Source organism: Vombatus ursinus, unplaced genomic scaffold, assembly GCF_900497805.2.
Source record: "Vombatus ursinus unplaced genomic scaffold, bare-nosed wombat genome assembly UNPS02008996.1, whole genome shotgun sequence".
In the NCBI taxonomy this organism is placed as follows: domain Eukaryota; kingdom Metazoa; phylum Chordata; class Mammalia; order Diprotodontia; family Vombatidae; genus Vombatus; species Vombatus ursinus.
This window is the reverse complement of record NW_020948774.1, coordinates 11,310,853-11,334,075: the sequence shown is the minus strand read 5'-3', so window position 1 is coordinate 11,334,075 and position 23,223 is coordinate 11,310,853. Positions and strand designations below refer to the sequence as shown.

Genomic DNA, 23,223 nt, shown 5'->3' with positions numbered 1-23,223 from the left:
GCTGAGGATATAAAAAGAAGGAAAAAAAAAAAACCTGTTCTCAAGAACTCATAGCCTAATGGGGGAGACAAAAAAAAAACTATGTACAAACAAGATTATAGCATGTCCCAAGTTTTCCTGCAGCTTTAACCTTTAACTTTTAGGTCACCTTGTGTACAGGATAAATTGGGGATAATCACAGAAGCATGACACGAAGATGAAGGAGGATTGGAAAAGGCTTCTTGTGGAAGGTGGGATTATTTTTTAGCCAGACTTGAAGGAAGCCAGGAGGTGGAGATTGGGAGGGAGAGAGTTCAAGGTATGGTAAGTAAATACCTAGAGGGAAGTAAGGTATAAGAAGACTGGAAAGTCTTGTAAGAAGTAAGTAGACTGGAAGGGGCCACAATGTGAAGAGCTTTAAAACAGAATTTTATATTTGATACCCAAAATCGTAGGAAGCCTCTGGAGTTTATTGAATAGGGGCATGACATGGTAACATCTGTGCTTAAGGAAAATCAATTTGACAGCAGAGTGGGGAGAAACTTAAGGCAAGGAAAACAGTGAGCAGGCTATTTCAATATTCCAATTATGAGGTGATAAGAGGACCTGCATCAGGGTTGTGGCAGTCAGAGGAGAAGGTATCTATAAGATGCATCAAAGGCAGAACTAACAGGACTTAGGTGAAGTAACTTGCCCAAGGTCATGCAGCTAGCAAGTGACAGAATCAGAATTTGGTCCCAGGCATTCTGGCTCCTCATCCAATTTCTGATGCTTTTTTTGTTTTACACTTTGTAGTCATTTCCCAGTGACTCTCCCCACTCCAATGGAACCATCCTTTGCACAACTATTAAAAACAAATCAACATGTTGGCCATGTCTGACAAAGTCTCATTTTGTACCCATATCCTTCCCCTACTCCTAACATTATTTCCCCAAGAAACGTCAGGCATTTTTTTCAAATATATAGAGCAGCACAAAATGTAATGTGGAATGTCCTAAAGTCTGGAACTATCTACTTTCTATCATAACAGTGGATCTTGTTTGGAAAGGTACTGCTGTAAAGTCATCTGACTTAGGTAAGTAAGTTAAGATTGGCAAGTTAGACTGATCTGTTGTGAATATTTCTGATTATTTTGCTGCAATTGAAGACATTTGAACCTCAAATGCATGTCATAAATAGTATTTTGATTAAAGTCCATAATTATTACCTGTGTATCCCAGCAGGCTCCTTCCATGAAGAGACCGTGGATGTAGGCCCCTTCCCGAGGTGGGCTACTGAAATCTTCCCGGCTCTTCTTAGTCACTTCACACTGCAAAGCCATCTTATCCAGTGGCCACTCATTCTTATGAGCCATAGACTGCATGATGGCTGTCAAGAATGACTGGGGATTAAAAAAGCCTGCTAGCCAGACAACAGAGGGCAGTGCAAAGTCTCCCATCCATCTTTCCAGCTCTTTGATTCGGTTGAGCAGATCCACAAACCAACTTGCCAGGCCTGATGTTGATGGGTATGCCTTCTTGGCCCATGACTCTGGTACAGTATCCAGGTACAGAGCACTCTGTAAGCTCTCCATGTTGCTGGTCATGGTCAGCTCACCCTAAGGATAACAGAGCCAGAAAATAGAGACGGTGAGAAAGCATAGACAGTGAGGTAGATTTATGCAGTGATCCTACCATAGGAAACCTTTGTCTTGGTTCTCAAGGATGTGTCATTTACCATAACTTAGTAGATTTGAATTTTTGTGGTATGCTTTCTAGAGATTAATTCCTTAATGCCTGCAACTTGAGTAGTTGGTACCAGGTGAATGGTGATATCTGAAATGATGTATAGACTTTTCATTCATTGATGAGATTAAAGTATATAGATCTACATAGTTAATTTTTAAAAATGAAAGAAGCCATTAAAATAAATTATTTAAATATGGAGGCTCTAAAGTTTATAAAATGCTTTCCTCACAACCACAAATATTTTAATTTCCATATGAAGGATAATCTACCACAATGACTGGCACATAGGCACTTAAAAATGCTTTTTGATTGATTAATAAGGGATACAAACAGAGGTGAGAAGACTTGTTCACATATTTAGAAAAGGTTAGAGCCAGGGGTCTTTTATTCCAAAAACTGCATTCTTTCCCAACACCATGCTACCTAAAATACTTGGTTCATCAATAGCATTCTGACTCAATTTACTTTCTCTCTGCATTGATTTAGCAGTCTTGCTTCAAGATCAAATAAGACTCAGTTCAGACTTACAAATAATTCTTTTTCTGTACTCAAGAAGCAAAATGCCCCCTCAACTTTCGCAGTAACTCTTATTCATTACGGTAGGTGTTCTCAAACAACTTAGATGGTGAAAGTTCTCAAGAGCAGGGCCTGTGGGAGCACACATTGACAATGCTAATGATCCAGCTCTCCAAAATGTGGATTTTTAAAGCAGTCATCTTAGTTCATCTCTAACTTACCTCTCCCAATTGATAAATTCCATGAAGTTTTACAACTGGACTTGGCTAAAAAGTGCTGGCAGTTTCCTTAAAAGGGGCAACCCACTTCGTTCCCTAATCCTTTTTACTTTTTCCTTTGAACCTTATACTCCTTGAAGTACAAGTTACCCAAAGGGCGTGACTGAATTATTTGGCTCACTATTAAATTGGCTTACTATTATTCCTATTTTAGAGATGAGAAGTGTAGGGATTTGTCCAAGGCCATACTGTGCAAATAAGTGGCAAAGCTAGGACTAGAGTCTAGGTCTTTTGTTTCTAAGTCCAGTGCTTTTGGGAAGCTAGGCTACTTTAAGGTTTCATATCTTTTCAGTATTTAAACTATCAGACTTAATATAGACCAATAAGGGAGCAGGTGAATCTTCCACTAATGTCCTCTAATACCTCATTGTGGAGTTTCTAAAGATTATATTAACAGAACACAAATTGATCGGTCTTACTAAGCTTTTTGTATAGTTTTTCATCTTCAGATGTGACACACACACACACGCATGCACACACACACACATACACACCTGGGACAGATGCTAGAAACACTTGGTTGAGGCAGCTAGGTAACAGTGGATAGCACACTGAGCCTGCAGTTAGGAAGACCTGAGTTTAAACCTTGCCTGACACTCATTAGTTGTGTGTCCCTGGCCAAATCACTTAAACTCTGTTTGTCTCAGTTTCTTCAAGTGTAAAATGGGGATAATAGTAGCACTTACCCACCAAGGGTATTATAAGGGTCAAATGACATAACATTTGCAAAGTGCTTAGCACTGTGCCTAGCACAAAGATGCTTGTTTATTTCCTAACCTTATAGAACTGATAAATAAGTTCTGTAGGATGTCCATCCAGCTACATATCATAATCAGGACAAGAGGCTTTTTTATATTGTTTTTTTTTCCTGCATTGATAGCAGTCAATAAACAAAGGAGATCTTTTATTTTCTACATTTTTAGTCATTTATGTGATGGTAAAGATATGGAATACTTGAGAAAACCTGCCTGTTTACACCTAATACTCTCACCAAAGAAGCCCTTAGTGAGTGTGTATATTATTCTCATCAAAATCTTTATTTTGTTTTTTGGTTATCAAATTCTACAAATAGTCTATATCTATATGTCTGACAGACAAATTCTATATATTATCCATCCAACTAGTTACCATAGTCTAGATAACACACACACACACACACACACATCTTAAACAGATACTACAAATAAGTTATAGTTGCACCTAGAATTGAACAGAAGAAGGAAGGTAGGCAGGATTGCCTTTGGAAAGTTGCAAAATTCTTTTAATGATGTCAAACTTTCTCCTGAAACATCTTTCAGTGTTATATGGATGTGAGATGGGGAATACTATATTCTTCAAAAGAATTGAAAATAATCACCCATGGGGTAATGCAAAGGTGCATGGTGGATGTGAGCATCTTAGAAACAGGGAATCATGAAAGAAAAATGGATGAGAAAAATAGAGAGTCTGGTCATATGTTGAGAGTGAAAGATAACTGGTGGATAGCTCATAGCTCCAATGGTATTTTTGTGATGTCAGAAAGAAGGTCCCACTATACTAGGTAGACCCACCTATGGTGAACTATGGGAGACTATGGACAAGAGTGACATAAGATGGGCAGAAATGGATGGTTGCAATCTGTATCACTGGAGAGGAGAGTGAGTTAGAAAGTCAAGAGAGGGGGGTAGTTAAGTGGCACAGTGGATAGAGCTCTGGCCTTGGAGTCAGGAGGACCTGAGTTCAAATCTGGTCTCAGACACTTGACACTTAACTGGCTGTGTGACTCTGGGCAAGTCACTTATAACCCTGATTGCCTCACCAAAAAAAAAAAAAAAAAAAAGCAAAAAGAAAAGCAAGAGAGTCTCAAACAGGAACTATTTGGATTAAAAATTCTTTGTTCAGCATGATCAATAGCTGCCCAAGACTCTCCCTGTGCTGTAGCAGCTAGGCAAAATTGGACAACAAATGTCAGCACTGCACAATGATATGCTACAACCCTTGCCACAGTGAGAAGCATGGGAGGAAAGGTGGAGCTATCAAGGAATACTCTAAAGGAGAGGTGTAAAATACCACAATGGCAGAAGTGCCTTGTGAAAACTAGTGAAGACTTCTGAAAAGACATTAGAAGATTACATTAATGCTGGTACAATCAGTAGAAAACTTGAATACCATGTCACCCGATTAAGGGCAACAACAATAATGAAACAAATAGAATAGAATCTGGGAAACAAAGATATTAGAAATTCTGGTATTTTTAAACAACAATCAAAAGCAAAAACCAAAGGTTAATGGAATACAAGGAGTCTTTGACACTGATTTAGACAAAACAAAACAAACCACCCTATACTATAGAACCTTAAGAAACAAATAAATTACAGGAGAGACAGAATTAAATAAGGACAAGGTAGAAAATTTCTTGTTTGTCCTTCATTCTTGAAGAGGACCATGACATCAGGGAGGTGATGCCATGACATGCAAATGAATTGGATTTAAGTGAGGGAAGGCTATTTATTGAACAACTAGAAATTAGGAAACAACCAGGAAGTCAAACACAATAAAAATGGAAGTTGGATCAAATGTGAAACAGAAACCCTGTGTACCATTTAAAAAAGGAATGATGAATGGTTAGGTCAAGGGAAAGATTCATAATTGGCTTAAATGTTTGACAGTGGTACATGAATTACTTGCAGAATACTCCACCAGTTTCCTGTCTGATGGAAGCCTGATTCTATCTTTACAGAAGGCATCATGTTTATTACTAAAACATGAGAATACCAATAGCCTTTTAAAATATAGACTAATTGCATGTTTATGTACTTTATACAAAACACTCATTATCTGTATTATTCAAAAATGTATAAACACACAAAATATATATATATATATTGACAAGTAAAAAGGGTATTCCAGGGTTGAAAAGGTGAACGATCAATTAAGTGATTATTCAACAACCCCCCTGAAAGGACCATAATATTTGTACAGCCTTCATTAACTAAAGCAAAGCCTTTGACTCAGTCTTACAGTCATGGCTTAGTCAGTCAACAAATACACAAAATAGACCCAAGCACAGTGAAAACACTAGAGTATTTAATGTCTGCATGGAAACCATCTCTATTTGAAAGATAACACCAGCACAATAATAGAACAATGGAACAATGGAAATAAAGTGGCATCTTCCAGGCAGACAGTTTAAGATTGTTATGTTTCTTGTTCAGTTGTTTTCAGTCATATTTGACTCTTCATGACCCTATTTGGGGTTTTCTTGGCAAGGATACTAGAGGAAACATTTCCTTCTCTAGCTCATTTTGCAGATGAGGAAACTAAGGCAAACAGGATTAAGTGACTTGCCCAAGGTCACATAGTAAGAGTCTGAGACCAGATTTGAACTTCAGCAAGATGAGTCTTCCTGATGATAGGCACAGCACTTTATCTATTGTACCACCTAGCTGCCCATGTTGTTCAATTGTTTCAGTCATATCTGACTCTTTGTGACCCCATTTAAGGTTTTCTTGGCAAAGATACAACTGTCTGAGGCCAGATTTGAACTCAGGAAGATGAATCTTCCTAACTTCATCCCCAGAGCTCTAACCCTAAATCCAATTCTAAATTCACCTCCAACTCTGCCTCTGCCTCTGACCTTAATCCTAACCCTCAAACTCTGACTTTGACTTTAACTCTAAACCTAAATGCCTCTGACTCTATCATATCTAACTTTCCTAAAATAAAAAAAATTGGACAGCTAAAAAAAAAAACCCAATCCTAGAAAAGCAACAAATTAAAGCCCCCCAATTAAAGATATAGTTCTGCCATTATCATCATTGTACAGAAATAAGTATGGCTTTTGAGTCATAGGGGATCATACCAAAATATCAAAATATTTTGATATATATGGATGAAATCAAGTTACATACTGAAAAAAGTACATTAAACAGTTACTTTTTTTATCTTGTGGGCACTTCCCATATCAAAATATCATTTGGACTCAGTAAATATAAAATTTTCAAGGGACACTAAAGAATAGGCTAAAGACTAAGTTTGATTCCAGAGGTCAAAATGAACCAATGGATTAAGGCAATACTTAACAAATACTTTGGATTTTTGCAGGCAAGATACATTCAGTCTAAAGTTATCAAGGAGAAAGCTAGTAATGGGTATGTAAAGAATTGTACTAGAGGGGGTGGAATCAATATGATGGAGTAAGAGGAAACATTTTTGCTCTAGGTCACCTAGTACACCTCCTTCAAAACAGGCTAGAAAATGGGCCAGACTGAATTCTAATTGGAAAAGCCAAGAAGAGGTCACAGTGAGTCATGTTTTTTTTTTTTAGCCCAATGTAGCTTAGGATGGAGAGGTCTGTAGACCCTCAGGTTGGGGCTGGCCTCAGGAGTGCAGCAGCTGCAGCAGGAAGCATTCTAGCTCCCAGGGATGCTAAGACAGAACACCAGGGCAGGAAGCACCAGAGCAGAAAGAGATCCCAAAGGACCCCTGATCTAGCTCTGAGAGTGGGAACAGGTGCCATATGGCAGCATCTGAATTCTTAAAGGAAAGGTTAATTGAGATATAGGAGAAAATAGACAGTAAAAATATAATTTGACTGCAATTTATACCTCTCAGACTTAGATAAACCATAAAATAAACAAGAAAGATGTTAAGGACCTCAATAGCATTTCAGGAAAGTTAGATATGGTAGACCTCTGGAGAACACTGAACGGGAATAGGAAGGCCTTAGTTGTCCATGGCACATTAAAAAAAAAGAAAGATCATGTAACCTCAGAAAGAAATGCAGAAAAGCAGAAATATTAAATGCATTTTTTTCTGATGATAATACAGCAAAATTACATTCAATAAAGGATCTTTGAAGCATAGGTTAAAAATCTGAAACTAAATGACTTAATCCTAAAGAATGGGTGGATCAAACAATAAATCATAGAAATAATAATTTCATTAAGATAATTACAAGACAACATGCCAAAATTTTGGCATTCAGCCAAAGCAGTACTTAGGGGGAAATTTATATCTCCAAATATTCATATCAATAAAAGAGAGAAAGAGTAGATTTAAAAATTGGGCATGCAACCAAAAAAAAAATAAACCAAAACCTCGAAAAGCAGCAAATTAAAACCCTCCAATTAAATACCAAAATAGAAATCTTGAAAATCAAAGAAGAGATTAACAAAACTGAAAGTTTAAAAAATTAAACTAATAAATAAAACTAGGAGCTGTTTTTCTTAAAAAATAGATAAACCATTTTGCAAATTTGATTTAAAAAAGCAAACCAAATTACTAATATAAAAAATGAAAAAGGTGAACTCACAACCAATGAAGATAAAATAAAAGCAATTATTAGGAGGCATTCTGTGACACAAATGAGGTTTTAATACTGAAACCAATGAGATTCAAAACAGAGAAAGAAAATTATAGACAATTTCCCAAATGAATATTGTTGCAAAGTTTTTAAATAAAATAGAAGCAAAGAGATTATAGTAATATATCACACAAAGATCATATACTGTAACCAAGTTGCCACATAGAAATCAGTGTGGGAAAATTTTATTGCAGTGTTTGAACCTAGCCCTGTGTGGCTAGGAAACTAGACCAGATTCATTTCATACTTAACTCAGGACCTAGGTTATACTGACCAGGAGCCCAGTCATCTCTGAAGAGTGATGCAAGGAAGGTAAGGAGTTTTCTCCCATTATCCATCTCAAGCATCTGAGGTGTCTTGTTTGGAAACTGCCTCTGTGCTGGCCAGTCCAATATCGTTTCCTTGTTCCTTTGTTTGAATTCTATATAATATATAACTTACAGACACTCGGGGAAATGGGCCACCCTTTTTATGGTTCCCCCTTCTGCTGGATGACTTAATAAACTTCTAGATTATTCCAGTTTAAGGATCTATTTTTCTCAGCTAAGAAATTGGTGTCAGAAGTGCGGTCTTTGATGGACAACCCAAGAGGTAGGATTCATCCTAGACAAGATTGCTCAGTACAGTGAGAACCAGGTGAGTACTTCTGTGGTTCAAGTGGAACACGGTCAATTTGCCCCCTGGTTCTGGATTAGGTTTTAGGATTGAGGACTCTCGCTGTTCAGAAATCTATGGAGCTGAGTAACATCTTAACTTAGGGACTTACTCAGGGAGGGTTAGAACTAGCCTAGCTACCCTTATGGACAAATGAATATTCCTCTTGCACTGATCAACCACGTGTGTGTGTGTGTGTGTGTGTGTGTGTGTGTGTGTGTGTGTGTGTGTATGTGTATGCCATCCATTACTTTGGCCAGTCCTCCAGATCTCTCTCTCTCTCACACACACACACACACACACACACTTCCTGTACTCCTCTTACCTTCCTGTGACTATTAGAAAATAAGCCACATATCTGCTCTATGACTATATACTGGTGGCAGCAAATGTAAGGGCAATTAGTTGAACCATATGACCTGCCAGCAGGGAATCCTTTATTCATTTAGTTGATTGAGCAGCCCTTGAGAATTGGTTGCCTACCATCAGTCCTATACTCTTTCACTTAGGATGATGCTAGAGTAATAAAGGAAGCTAGTATGTGTATTAGTAAAAATAAACTATTGTCCAGGGTTGAACATTCATGGGCTGAATGTTCATACTCTTCTTTTCCTTCCTCTCTACCCTCCCTATGAGCTTCTTAGGAAAATCTTTTTCCTGTGTCATGTCTAGTATTACTGGTAGATTGTGCTACCATGGGTTTCTAAGGGGAAAATGCAGCGAGCCAGAAAAATTGCTGTAAAAACCTACAACCAGAGAATTTAGAATGCTGGGGAAGATTAATGAAATTTCATACCTGAAATAGTTCTCCCAGCTTTGTGTAATCTGATGCTGAACTATCCCAGTAAGCAGAGACTATCTCCCATTTTAGACTTTTAGCAGTAGATAAGATTTTAGGAAGAAAAAAAAACCCTCTAAGATACTTTTTTTCTGTCATTTTAGCCCTGGATAGATTGGGATTACAGAGAAGCAAACAGACAAGCAAAGAAAGGATAACTTTTTTCTGGTTTGTAAAAATGTATGGCAGTACAAACTAATTAGAGAATACATTTGTAATTGAAATATATCTTTGCTGTAATTTTCCAAATTATGTTTTGAAGATTTTTGTAAATGCTGAAATACAAGAATGAAAATGTGAAACTGCCATTGTAAATCTTTGTAATAGAGTTAACTGAAAGCACTGGGCTCTATAATTTGAAATGCTGGCAGCTAATGGTCCTTGGGAAAATTGAGATATGAATAATACCATTTGTGATTATAAATCCAGATTTGATTTTGTTCTAAAACTAAATTATAATGTGGTCTCATTTTTTCTTTTCTTTATTTTTTTTTTTTAAGTGGAGCAATTGGGGTTAAGTGACTTGCCCAGAGTCACACAGCTAGTGTTATGTGTCTGAGGCCGGATTTGAACTCAGGTCCTCCTGACTTCAGGGCTAGTTGTGGTCTCATTTAAAATGAGATGTGTTCTATTAAGATAATTGTGTTCTATTAAGATAATCTACTTCTATAGGTAGATCAGACCTTAATAGAAAATACACTTGATATTTGGCAGCAAGGTGATATGCTTAGAAACAGCATGAATAAGAATTTAAAATGTAAGTACTCTATACTGGTCTTTTGAATGTGATTAGTATAAAATGCCATACTGATAGGTGGGTGAAGTGATTTACTGTGTGAAATGATTTGGACATGCATTCAATTGAATTGGTGTTATTTGACTGACAAAAAAGTTTTGTGGTATGTTTTAAAAATTCATGGTATTGGTTATGTTACTATTTTTTTTTTTGTACTGTAATTTTTGGGAAATCGTTGTATAAGAAATGCTGTTAATTTGAAAATCAGTACCCAGAGGGTGATGTAATTGTATAATTCAAAAATTAACTGCTCTTTTGATGAAGATTATTGTTACAGGGTTTTTTTTTAAACTGTCAAGTATTTAATTGGGTATATTTTGTTTTAAAGTAAATAATAATAATATAATAACTTAGACTTTGGGAAATTGCCACAGACTTTGTAAATATCTGAGAAGTTCTTTGGGGACTTGTCAGATTTTCAGTCCCCTGGATCTTTAGCCTTAGCAAAGTCATAAATCTTATTAATTCTGTGAGAGAGAAGTTGCTGAAGGAATGTTGTGAAGTTCTAAAATAATGAAATGGTTTAATGAGAAAGTAGAATTTCTCACAACTGAAGTAAAGGGACTTACAAGTTTATTTTATACAGAGTGATTTTTATTTGACGGATTGTTTGGTCATTGCTTATGAAAATTATGAAAGTCCACCTGGAATAGTATGAATCAAAGTTACATTTTTGAGCTATCCTAGTATCCACAGATCTCAGTTTTAAAGATTTTATTTTTGCCTTAGGAATTAATATGCAATACTTTCAGAGGTGGATATTTATCACTCAAGGCTCGCAGTGGCCAGTGTATTTCTGGGTTTTGAGTGAACTCTCATGTATTCACTGCATGTGTACAATCGTTGAATGTCATTATTTTCTTAATTTCTAATGACTGATATCTGTTTCAGCATGGATTTAAATTAGAAGGAAAAACTTGCATGTGTTTATTGTTAACTCTTATTGCCACAATAAGAGAAAAATCATAATAATTGTCTGGGATTAGTGATCTGAGATAAAATTTCTTGGGATTATAATTTGATATTATTCTGAGTTTTGATTTCAGGTATGATTGTCTGAATTGTCATAAAACCAATAATCCACCATGTAAGGGAAATGTCAAGTGCTGCTTAAAGGGAGTACAGTCTGAAAACTGCTACAGGTGGATGTAGCCTGGGAAGATTGAGGGGACAAACCTGCATAGACAATGGTAGAATCTTCTTGACTCAGTTTCTTTATTGTGCTATTTCCTTCTGAACAGGAAAATTTCCCACCTGGTTAATTCTCAGCCTGGCTCTAGTGCCCTATAAATAATGTGGAACTTTGCTGTCTGATTGTTTGTTCCAAAATAAAAGCTAACTATAACTCTTACATGGAATCAAGCAGAGTTAAGGAAGCTTTATGCTAATATTAAGTCAATCTGTACCTTTGAAGGGACAGTCTTGATATTATTATTATCATGCCCCTTTTTCCTTTCACAGCAAACTTCTATAACAAGGGCAAGTATATTGTAAAAGTTGATATATTTGATGAATCCTGTTGTTGCAATACTAAACATTTATGAATTACTATAATGGATGCAAGTATGAAAGATGTTACTGTTTTAAATATTTTCTATTCTGAATTTGTGGTTACTAATAGTTATATATTAATATATAAGATTAAATTCTTAAAATATCTCCTGGGTGATTTGAGGATAATGTATCTTTAAAGAGGGGATAAGACAATCAGGACAAAAACGTGATAATGATAAAGATGTAAAAGTTTTCGATTTTAATAGAGTAGTAAACTTTACTTTGAGAAGAGCAACAAGATTATATTGCTTTCTCTAAGAATATATATATGTACATACATACACACATGCACATACACACACACACACACACACACACACATATATATAAAACTGTCTTTCAAATGTTTCTATTAAGAACAATGACTAAAAGACAAGTAGAAGGATATCTTCATAAGGTTTGAACTAGTTTTCACCACCTGAACTAGTTTTTGTAAAATCAATTTAAGAGGAACACTCTTCCACAACTATCTTAAGAATGAAGCCTATTCCAGAATTTCTAAGGGAAAATGTTTTCAAGTATCAGATGACTACATGGGGTAGCTAAGACCCAATCTGCAAGCTGATTTGGTTTTCTTCAGAAGCTATTTAAGTAGGTTTGTTTTCTTAGGAGATATATGAGATTATGACTGCTTAACTAAGTTTATTCAACTTTTGTGACATTGAAGGAAGCACGGGATTGTGAATATATATATATATATATATATATATATATATATATATATATGTATATATGTATGTGGCAATTGAGGTTAAGTGACTTGCCCAGGGTCACACAGCTAGTAAGTGTCTGAGGCCAGATTTGAATTCAGGTCCTCCTGACTCTAGGGCTGGTGTTCTATCCACTGTGCCACCTAGCTGGCCCTGAATTTATATTTTTTTAAAAATAGTTTTTGTGAAACTTGTGACCATATGTGTTCTTTTAATGTCTAGGAAATCTCCTTTTATTGTGAAGTGCACTTGTTTCCTGGTACAAGGCCAAGTGCTCTGATCCTCAGATGCTTACCCAATTTGATCCTTCTGATTATGAGTTGCCACCCATCACCCTATCACTCAAGGGAGCTCTTGAAAAGATAATGATAAGCAGTGAAGGAGATGCCTCTATGATTCAGATTATTGTAAATCTTAACCTAGCTATCTGCTTTTGTAATTATGTTTCCACTAGAATAGGAATGTTGGGCTTAAAACCCCAAAGGGAGGATATTGTGAGAAAACTTTTTTGCATTGTTTGAATCTAGCTCTGCATGACAAGGAAACTAGACCTGTTGCTTAGAGACCAGATTTGTTTAATGTTTAACTCAGGACCTCGGTTATGTTGATCAGAAAACCAGTTAGATCTGAAGATTGATACAAGGAATGTAAGGAATTTTCTCCCATTACACATCTCAAGCAACCCATGTGTCTTACCTGGAAACTGCCTCTTTTTTGGCCAATCAGCTACTGTTTCCTTGTTCCTTTATTTGAATCCTATATGATGTATAACTTACAGATACTGGGAGAATGGGCTACCCCTTTTTCAGATCTCCCCTTTTGCTGGATGACTTTTATTAAACTTCTTTCTAAATTATCTCAGTTATGGATTTTGTTCTCAGATAAAAGCAGTTAATAAATCCTTATTGTTGATTTGATGCAATTAAGATTTCTCTCAATAGTGTTTTGGTATAATCTTTCTTATGGTTGTCAATAGTTTATAATTTATCATTTGAACACTTCATATCTTTTGACCATTTACCTAGATTTTAGTGAAACAAAAAAAAAATTTCTCATGTTATTCTTGGGAACAGGATGGGGAGTACAGTAGAGTTTGAACCTGGTTGCATTTCAGTCATTTTTCAGTTGTGTCTGACTCTTTGTGATCCTATTTGGGGTTTTCTTGGCAGAGGGTGGTTTGCCATTTCCTTCTTCAGATCATTTTACAGATGAGGAAACCGAGGTAAACAAGGTTAAGTGGCTTGTCCAGGGTCACACAGGTAATGTCTAAGGCCATATTTGAACTCAGGAAGATGAGTCTTCCTGACCTCAGGCCTGGCACTCCATCCACTGTACCACCTGGCTGTCCTAACCTGGTTGAATAGATGGATCCAAAGTGTCGTCATTAGTGGTTCTGTGTCAAATTCAAAAGCTGTATCTAACAGAGTGCCCCCAGGGATTGGTATTTGCCCTTTTGCTGTTTAATATTTTTATCAATGGTTTAGAGAAATAGATAGTATAGATATCAAATCTGTAGATAAGCCAAAGTTGGGAGGGACAGCTGGCATGTTATGTAAGTCAGAATCCCAAAAGTTCTCACCAGGTTAGAATATTGTGCTGAATCTTAGAAGACAAAATTAAGTTTGTATTGAGTCAAGTAGCAGGACAGGGAGATCTATGTATCAACAAAAGCTATTTCTCATATTTGTCTATATCTATTTCTATCTATCTTGGGTACGAAACCCTAATCTGAGGAATTTGATACAAAGATTTTTTCCATTCAATGCTTTTTTTTTTTAACATAGATGTATTAATTTTGTTTATGTGGAAGTTTTTCAATTTCATGGAATCAAAGTATTTTATCTGTTTTAAGTGCCTCTCTTCCTTGTTTGGTTAAGAATACTTCTCCTACCCAGAGCTATGAAAGCTGTATATTCTTGTTTATCTTCTAATTTTCTTTTTGTGGTATGATCTTTAATATTAAGTTCACATGTCCATTTGAATTTATTGTGGAATATGGTAAATATTTAACTGCCTGCACAACACAATTTTAACTTGCATCTGCATTATTAACATTTTCTCCATCATATTCTTAAGTCTAGACAGTTAACAAAACAATAAGTGGAGCCCTAATTCATAGCATTTGCTGATTTCTGAGGTGTAAATGTTCACACTGAAGATTTGACAAGTGGTTCTTGTGAACTGAATTGGCTCCAGTGTGTCCTTGAATATGGTGTAGAATGTTGATTTAAGCCTATTTTCTGTCAGACTGCTTTTCACTTTTCCCAGCAGTTTTTCTCAGTTAGGGAGTTATTTTTTAAGTAATTTGTATTTTGCAATTTATTGAATACTGGGTTACTGAGCTCCATTTTTTTCCTGATTCTCTCTCCCATTAATCTATTTCTCTGTTTTTAACCAATACGAAATATTTTTTGATGACTGTTGATTCATAATATAGCTTGAGGTCTGTAAGTGTTGTTCATCATTTCCCCTGATGTTTTAGATCTTTTGTTTCTCCAAATGAATTTTGGTATTATTTTATCAAATCTTGTAAAGTATCTCCTAGATTGATTGCATAGCATTAAAATGATAAATTAACTTTGGTAGTATTTTCATTTTTATTATATTGGCACAGTCTAGCCATGAGCATTGACTATTTCTCTGGCTATTTAAGTTGTTCTTTATTTCTTTAAAGACCACATTGTAATTGAATCTATACAGTATTTTGTGTTCTTTGGTAGATTGATCCACAAATGTTTTATTCATTTTCTAGTTATTTTAAAAGAGATTTCTCTATTACTATCTGTAGATTTTGTTATCATTACATAGAAATACTGTTAACTTTTCTGGTTTTATTTCGTAACCTGCAATTATGCTGAACTTATTTTCTCAATTATTATCTTTGTGGATTTCCTAGATTTTCTAAGTCCTCAACTAGAAAGTGGAGATGATCTTATCTCCTCTTTACCTATCTTTACATCTTTAATATATTTCTCTTGTTTTACTTATTTTGCTAGCATTTTCAAAACTATATAAAATAATAACAGAAGAAGAGGCATCCTTGCTTTTCTATTTATTGGGAAAACTTCCACATTGTATATGATGATTACATATAATTTTAGGTAGATACTTTATATGATGTTTATAAAGTTCTCTCAGTGCCTAGATTCCATAGGGTTTTTTTTTTTTTGAAGCATAAGTAAGTGTTGTACTTTGTCAACGTTTTTTTTTCTATATCTATTGAGATAACCATGTGATTTTGAATATTTTAAAATATGATTAATTATGTTGATTATTTTCCTCATGTGGAACTTGCCTGTCTTGTATAAAACCAATCTAGTCATAATAAATGATTTCTTGAATGAATTGCAGTATACTATTTGACAGAATTTTATTTAAAATTTCCAATTCAAAATTCATTAATGATATTGGTCTATTGTGCTCTTTTGCTTTTTTCTTCCCTTGTTTAGGTATTAAGACTATATTTATCTCATAAAAGGAGTTCTTTCTTTCTCAAAAAATTTATAAAATTTATCCTCTAATTTTCAATATTTCCTCTTTTGTACTTACTTTTGGATTATTTGTTGGCTTTTTAATTTTTTTAAATGCACATTCAATTAATTAATCCTCTTTTTCTATTTTATTAGTTTTCTAATGGAACATAACCTTTTTCCTGCCGAGTGCTTAAGCTGCATTCCAGAAATTTTGGAATGTTAGTTCATCCTTATAATTTTCCCTCTCATAATTATTGTTTTATTTGTTCTTCCTAAATTGATTATAATTTTTATTGTGTTGTAGTTTATAAATGGTATGTAGATATTTCTTGCCTTTTACACTTATTTGTAGTTTGTACTCTAATACATGGCAAATTTTGATAAAAGTTTCATTGGTGCTGAGAAAGACATACATACATACATACATACATATATATATATATATATTTAGCATTTAGAAGATGCCATAAGTATGTTAGCTCTAATTTCTCAAGCTATTTTTAAAAATTCCATATTTTTCTTTTTGTTTATCTTTATGTTAGATTTGTCTGAAACTGAAAAAGGGGAATTAAAATCTACTATTGCTATTACACTGTTACTTTCTAAATATTGTAATTCAGTTATTTTTTCCTTAATGATTTTAGATGCTAAGGTATTTGGAACATTTAATACTGTTACTGGTTTGTTGTCTTTGTTTCTTATCAATGTAATGTTTTCTGATAGCATGATTGCAATTCCTGCCCTTTTTTTTTTGGATTTATCCAATGCAGAGTAAATTTTGTTCCAGTCCTTCATCTTTATTCCATTTATATTTTTGCTTTATTGGGGGGTATTTCTTATAATTAACAGATTTTGGGATTTTGTTTTCTAATTACTCTCATTTTATTGGGTTATTCAGTCCATTTACATTTGAAGTTATGAGAGTTGAATTTATATTTTCCTCCATTTGTCCTTTTTCACTTTTTAAAATTAAATTAAATTTTATTTTTTGCTTTTAATAGTATCTTATTTTCCCCTATAATTACAAATCAAGAAAATTTTTTACCATTCATTTTTATAAGATTTTGAGTTCCAAATTTTTTCTCCCTCCCTCTCTTCTCCCTTCCCTTCTTCTGAAAATGATTGGTAGTTTGATATAGTTTATACATATGCCATCATGTAAAACATATTTCTATATTCATCATGGTTGTGGAAGAAAAAAGTAGATCAAAATTAAAAAAAAAACATGAGAAAGAATAAAGTAAGTGAAAAAAATATGCTTTGATCTGCATTCAGAGTCCATAAGTTCTTTATTTGGGTATGGATAGCATTTTCCTTCATGAGTCATTTATACTTGTCTTGGATCATTGTGTTGCTGAGAAAAGCTGAGTCATTCATGGTTGATCATGTTTTCCTGGCTCTACTCATCTCACTTTGCATCAGTTCACATAAATCTTTCCAGGTTTTCCTTTACTCTGTGTGTGTCTCTGCTTCAAGAGTGTATCCTGTAAGCAACATATTGTAGGATACCAGTTTTTGATCCACTCTGCCATCTGCTACTGTTTTATGGGAGAGTTCATCCCATTCATATTCACTGTGATGATTACTATCTGTGTATTTCCCTCCATCCTGTTCTTCCTCCTGTTCATCCTGTCTCTCTCCTTTCACCCTTTCCCACATCACCAATGTTTTGCTTCTGTTTACCAATACCTATTTTGCCCTCTGGTTCCAGGACATCAGGGCAGTTTTCCTTGATAATTTTTTTTTTTTGGTGAGGCAATCAGGGGTTAGTGACTTTGCCCAGAGTCACATAGCTAGTAAGTGTCAAGTGTCTGAGGCCAAATTTGAACTCAAGTCTTCCTGACTCCAAGGCTGGAGCTCTATCCACTGCTTTTTCTTTCTTTCTTTTTCTTTCTTTCTTTCTTTCTTTCTTTTTTTCTTTCTTTCTGTCTTTCTTTCATTCTTTCTTTTGTGAGGCAATTAGGGTTAAGTGACTTGCCTCGGGTCACACAGTAACTGTCTAGTGTCTGGTCACCCAATAAAAGCAAGTGATAACTGATACGCAGCCTAAATATTCCATTGGTGTTGGCACAATCCTAGAAGAACTAAAAGAGGTCATGTTGGGTGGACTTCATGGAAGATTTGTGAGAGGTTATGGCCAATAGTCACATATGATGGCAGAATAGATGGGTTGAGACCTGCATCTTTTGAGCCAGTAGCTATATTGAGAGCATAAATGTAATGCTGAACTCAGGAATTATGGGTTCTGAGAATCCCCTCTCTGCTACTTCATACGATCATAGAATTTGAGAGATTGAAAGGGGCCATCTTATCTAAGTCATATATGAATGGAATCTTTAGTGTAACATACCTCAGAAGTGACCATTCAGGCTTACTACTTGTTTAGCCTTGGATATGTCACTTAACCTCTCTGGGCCTCAGTTACCTTATCTGTAAAATGAAGGGTTGGATTAGGTAACTTATTCCAACTCTACATCTATGATCCTGTGATCCGAACAAAAGTTAAAAAGGGAAGAGAAAAAAGTAGTTTGGTAAAACTAACCAACATTTCAACCATTATAGTATATGTAACATTTCACAACCATGGCTCTCCCATCTTTGCAATGAATGGAAGGAGGCAAATTTTTGGGGGGTCAACTGTGGTAATTATGTAATTTTTTTTTGTTTGCTTCTCTGAGTTGTATTGGACCATTGGGCCAACCCTGATATTTGCTTCCCTGTTTCAGTGCTCCTAGTATATTTTAGTTATCCTAAGCCTCATTAGTTTCACCCGTTGGTGAACCAGTCTTGGACAAGTTTACTTTGCTTTGGAACTGTTAGTCTTTTCTCATCATGTACATTTCTTTTCTTCCTATGGGGCCCAACTATGCTTTCTGGCAATGAGCCCTCACCAGGAGCTCACTTACCTTCAGGCCCAGATCTAATTCTTTCAACGAATGCTGAATTTCTCTAATAAGGAGGTTCATTCGTTCACATTCTTGGAAGGTGACCACAATGTAGGGAGTACGTTCTTCTACCCGAGCCATCAACTCCACAATGTTAAACTCTTCAGTTATCTTCTCTAATATTTCAGCCAGAAAGGCTTTTACCTGCCCCAAGGAGAGACACACAGAATCAATAATGAATTAGAAGTCTGAGAAGGCTATACGCAACCACTGGAGTAAATACAAAAAAAATCAAGATGACGGATTTTTTTTTGCCTTGTATTTTTTGACCTGACATCTGACCTGGGGATGGCGATGCCTAGGTCTGGCAATAATGATAACTCTCATTAATATTATTTTCTGGTTATAGAATACTTTCACTCTTCTAATTTGATCCTTACAATAACACTACCAAGCAGGCAGTGTGCACAGTATTGTCATATTTCCATTTAGAAGTTGTGATTGGTTCAAAATCATGGCCCAAATTAAGTGGCAGAGCTGGGACTTAAACTAAGGTATTTGACCACCATGTCTACTATGTTTTTCTACTACCTCACACTGCCTGTCTGGGGAGGTAGTTGATAAGCATTAAAATGCTCACATGAGTTTATGTCAAATTAAAATTTGAGAAAGATGAGATTTTCATCCTGCTTTTCACTCCTGTCACTGAAATACTATTTCTAGGAAAAATGCTGATGCAAAAACCCTTCTCATAATTAGAAAGGGGCCTTTTGGTCTGTCACAGCAAAAAACAGGAATGGAGTTTAAATGACACCTGGAAGCTGTTACTGATGATTGGAGAAAATTGCCAAGATTATATCACATTTCTGTTTCTAGAGCTGATCTACAAGGAAATGCAAAAGACAATCTGGTGGGTTGTTCTAAAGTGTGCTTAATTTGAGTAAATGGAGTTAAGCCCCATGAGTGAAAGCTCTTTGATATGGTTAGGGGATTGGCAGGCAGTTAGAGAAGAGAGAAGGAAAAGTGATTGGGGAATATGTGTTTCTATTAAAATCTGGGTCTCAATAATCCTGGAAATCCTGGCCTCACAAACTACTAGAAGTACCCCCATGAAAAGTAGGAATCCAGATATGGTGAAACTATTCTAAAAAATCACCATTGTTCTGTTTTCTTCGAATAGACTTTTTAAATATACATAGGGGCAAAGGCTTTGTATCAGCAGAAAAGCAGGTTAAGACTTCAGAAGCAGCAGAGAAAAGCTATTCAGTGTTCACTGAGTATTGATAAAGAAGGAAAAGGAAGTGCATGATTGAAAAATAAACTTTTCTTGACTGAAAAAGAGATATCCATAGATTCAAACAGATAGGAAAAGACAAGGAAAAGAAAGAACAGATATGTGCTCTTCTGTTCTGAAAAAGAAAAAACCCTAGCAAACTGGCCATGTAAAGCAGAAACTCCATAGATGCGTGCATAGCAAGCAAATATTTTTATCCTTAAAGAAACTAATAGTGAGTGACAGCCAAGTTCTGGATTGTAGCAGTGTAGAGAAACTCGGGTTAGCAATGAATTTATCTGTACCAGTGACCTATAAAAGGTCTCTGTAACAGAGATCTATAAAAAGGCAAGCAGGCCTTTAAGCCTCTAGGACTTACAAACAAGAGACAGAGGAAAGCCAACGGTTAGTTAAATAGTGATTGAACCAGCTGAGTTTCATGAGTTCAATTAACTTGTATATAATTCTTTAAATCTCCTTCTACCTTTGCAATTAGCATTAAAGTGAATAGTTAAATAGACACGCACACATACACATATACGTGTGTAAAGTTAATGTGTGTCAGCTGTTTAGACAAACTCTTGGGTCAGTGCTGTGGATGTAAAAATCTCATGTGAGACAAGGAGAGATAGCAGGACTGGAGAAAGCACTAGAGACAGAAAACAGTGGGACCTGCCACTAGCACTAGAGCCAGAAGCTGGTTGGGAGCAGCTTCAACTGTGGTTTTCCCTCTCAGGGCACTAGGACAGGTATAAAGACTGTTCTATACTTTTGACAACTCAACAGAGTGGTCAGGGCAGAAGACTTGTTAGGAATATGAAGAAACTGAACTTCCTTTCCTCCACTTACTCGTTCATTAACAAGCTTTGGCTTGCATTTGATTTTCATGAGCTATTTTACTTTATATCAATTTTTGCTCATAAAAATGTAGTCAACTCAGACATACGTATTTTCTTGTGTCCCTTTGTGGTTTAAGTGTGTAGCAAAACAGTTCTGGTAGTTTTGATATTGATTAGGAAATTCCTTTCTTGGTTGTAGGCTGGGAACCCTAATCCTTGGTCCATTATTGCAGATTTTCTTATTGGGGGCATTTATTAGAAGTTATTATTAGAAAATATACAATATTTTCACTAGTTATAAGCTCCCCAAACCAGAAATTTAAAAGAGAGTTCAGGACCTGTCACCCTCTAAGACTAATGAGCCTGATTTTCATTGTGATATCTCAGTATTTTGAATGCTAATGAGGACATTCTGAACTAGTAGTTTTTTATGGGCAACGAGGTGGCACAGTACAGGCAGGAAGACTCATCTTCCTGAGTTCAAATCTGGCCTCAAGCTTACTAGCTTTGTGACCTTGAGCAAGTCACTTAACCCTGTTTGCTTCAGTTTCCTCATCTGTAAAATGAGCTGGAGAAGGAAATGGCAAACTGTTCCAGTATTTTTGCCAAGAAAACCTCCAAAATAGGGTTACAAAGAATTGGACACAACACAGCAACCTAGCAGTTATATTGCTGGGACAATTATCCTAAGAATATTGTTAAAAGGAAGAAAAACCTCTAAAATATTTATAATTGCCTTATTTTTTAAAAGCAAAACAAGAACAAAAACAGTAAACAACTCACTTGTCCATCTATTGGAGAATAGTAAATAAACTGTGGCATATAGGTTTAATGGAATACTACTACGGAATGGCATAAAAAGATGGCAGAATTAGAACAAAATATATAGACTATAATTATACTTAAATGGGTCACAAGACTGTACTTCTTTGAACTTTGCCATCATGTCCCCAGAAATCTCTTCATCCTATAAAATCGCTTCAGTCCTGGAACTCACACCTCACTAGTAGTCTCTACTGCTAGGGCCCCTCCCTCTTATTGGAGGGTGGAGGGATCCTCCTAGAACCTCCATTTAAGAAGGGTGCCCAAGCTCCCTCCCAAAGATTCCAAGTGGTCTCTTTATTTCCCATCAGATTGCATTTCCCTGGGCTTATGTATCGTGACCCTGCATCAAAGTACTTTCTCTCCCCTCCACTCCCCCTGCTTCAGCTTCCTTTTATAAATTACCTCCTGCTTTAGAATGTAAGCTCCTTGAGGGCCTAGTCTGTCTTTCTTTTTTTCTTATATATATATTCCCAGCATTTAGCACAGTATCTGGAACCTAATAAATGCTTGTTGATTGACTGACTCTTGTATATATTCCTTTCAACAATTACGATGACAATCCATCCATGTTTGCCCAAACAGTGTGACTCTCATCTATGTCTTCCATAAGTTCTATACAATGGGTTCACCCAACATGCTGGAAGAAATTATATATTAAAGAATTAAAAGATTAAAAGTGAATAACAAAAATATTATTTTGTTAAAGCTGTCATTATTATCAAACATGATTTTACTACAGAATTCAGTTCTATATTGTTTGTTTTGTATTTGTTGAGAATGACATTAAATTTATTATACAGAAAATAAAGAGTTCTAGGTTGGGGGATAGAAAATAAAGCAGTGTTGGCTGGATTGGGGCAAGTGAATGAAGGTGAGAATGTGTGAACAGGCTTAACAGAGACATGTTCAGGAGTTTAGGGTCTGAGTAGTATGTAAGCAGTAGACATAAATTGTGTACAAAAGTATTTTATATTGTCAGGCCAGATAGTTGTGTACCTTAGGGAGAATTATACCCAGAATTAAACCCTCTGTTTGAGTCACTCATACCACCAAATCAATTTACTCAAACAACTCCTAGCAAGAAATCTCAGAGTTGCTTCCCACCATGTATGTACCTTTTCCTCTCTTGTGATCCCTCCTCCATCTCCATCCTGGCTGTCCCGAGGCTGCATCTCTAGCACCGTGCGGAAGAGCTTTTCTGAGGTCTGGGTCAGAAAGCCAATCTCAGCATTGGGGTGGAGTCCATACAGGTATGGTGACTCTGCAGGTAGCATGTCATCAATGTACTGAAAGAAAAGGATATACTCACTATGTGATGAAACCAGGATATGCTCTTTCTTCTCCTCAAGTGATTTGATGTTTGAAGGGAAATTAAAAAGCCAGAATAGTTCATAGGGAGCATAGTATGTCTCAGGTGCCTGAAGTGCTTTCACTAAACCAGAGAGTGTCATTTGGGAAAACAGCGCAGTGAAAACTTGTGCTGAGTAGTTGTGTTTTAGCTTTTCTCCATTTGTCAATAATTACACTCATTG

The 23,223-nt window shown here is 35.7% G+C and overlaps 1 protein-coding gene across 1 annotated transcript in view; it reads right to left on the bottom strand.

The window, feature by feature from the left end:
• Nucleotides 1-23,223, bottom strand: part of DNAH9 (dynein axonemal heavy chain 9) — a 466,635-nt gene that overhangs the window by 4,335 nt on the left and 439,077 nt on the right. Inside the window, exons 67-69 of the mRNA XM_027850079.1 lie at nucleotides 22,807-22,977; nucleotides 18,776-18,958; nucleotides 1,187-1,576 (exon numbers count right to left, since the gene is read on the bottom strand). Of these exons, the coding sequence (XP_027705880.1) occupies nucleotides 1,187-1,576; nucleotides 18,776-18,958; nucleotides 22,807-22,977 (744 nt within the window). The remainder of the gene's footprint in view (nucleotides 1-1,186; nucleotides 1,577-18,775; nucleotides 18,959-22,806; nucleotides 22,978-23,223) is intronic.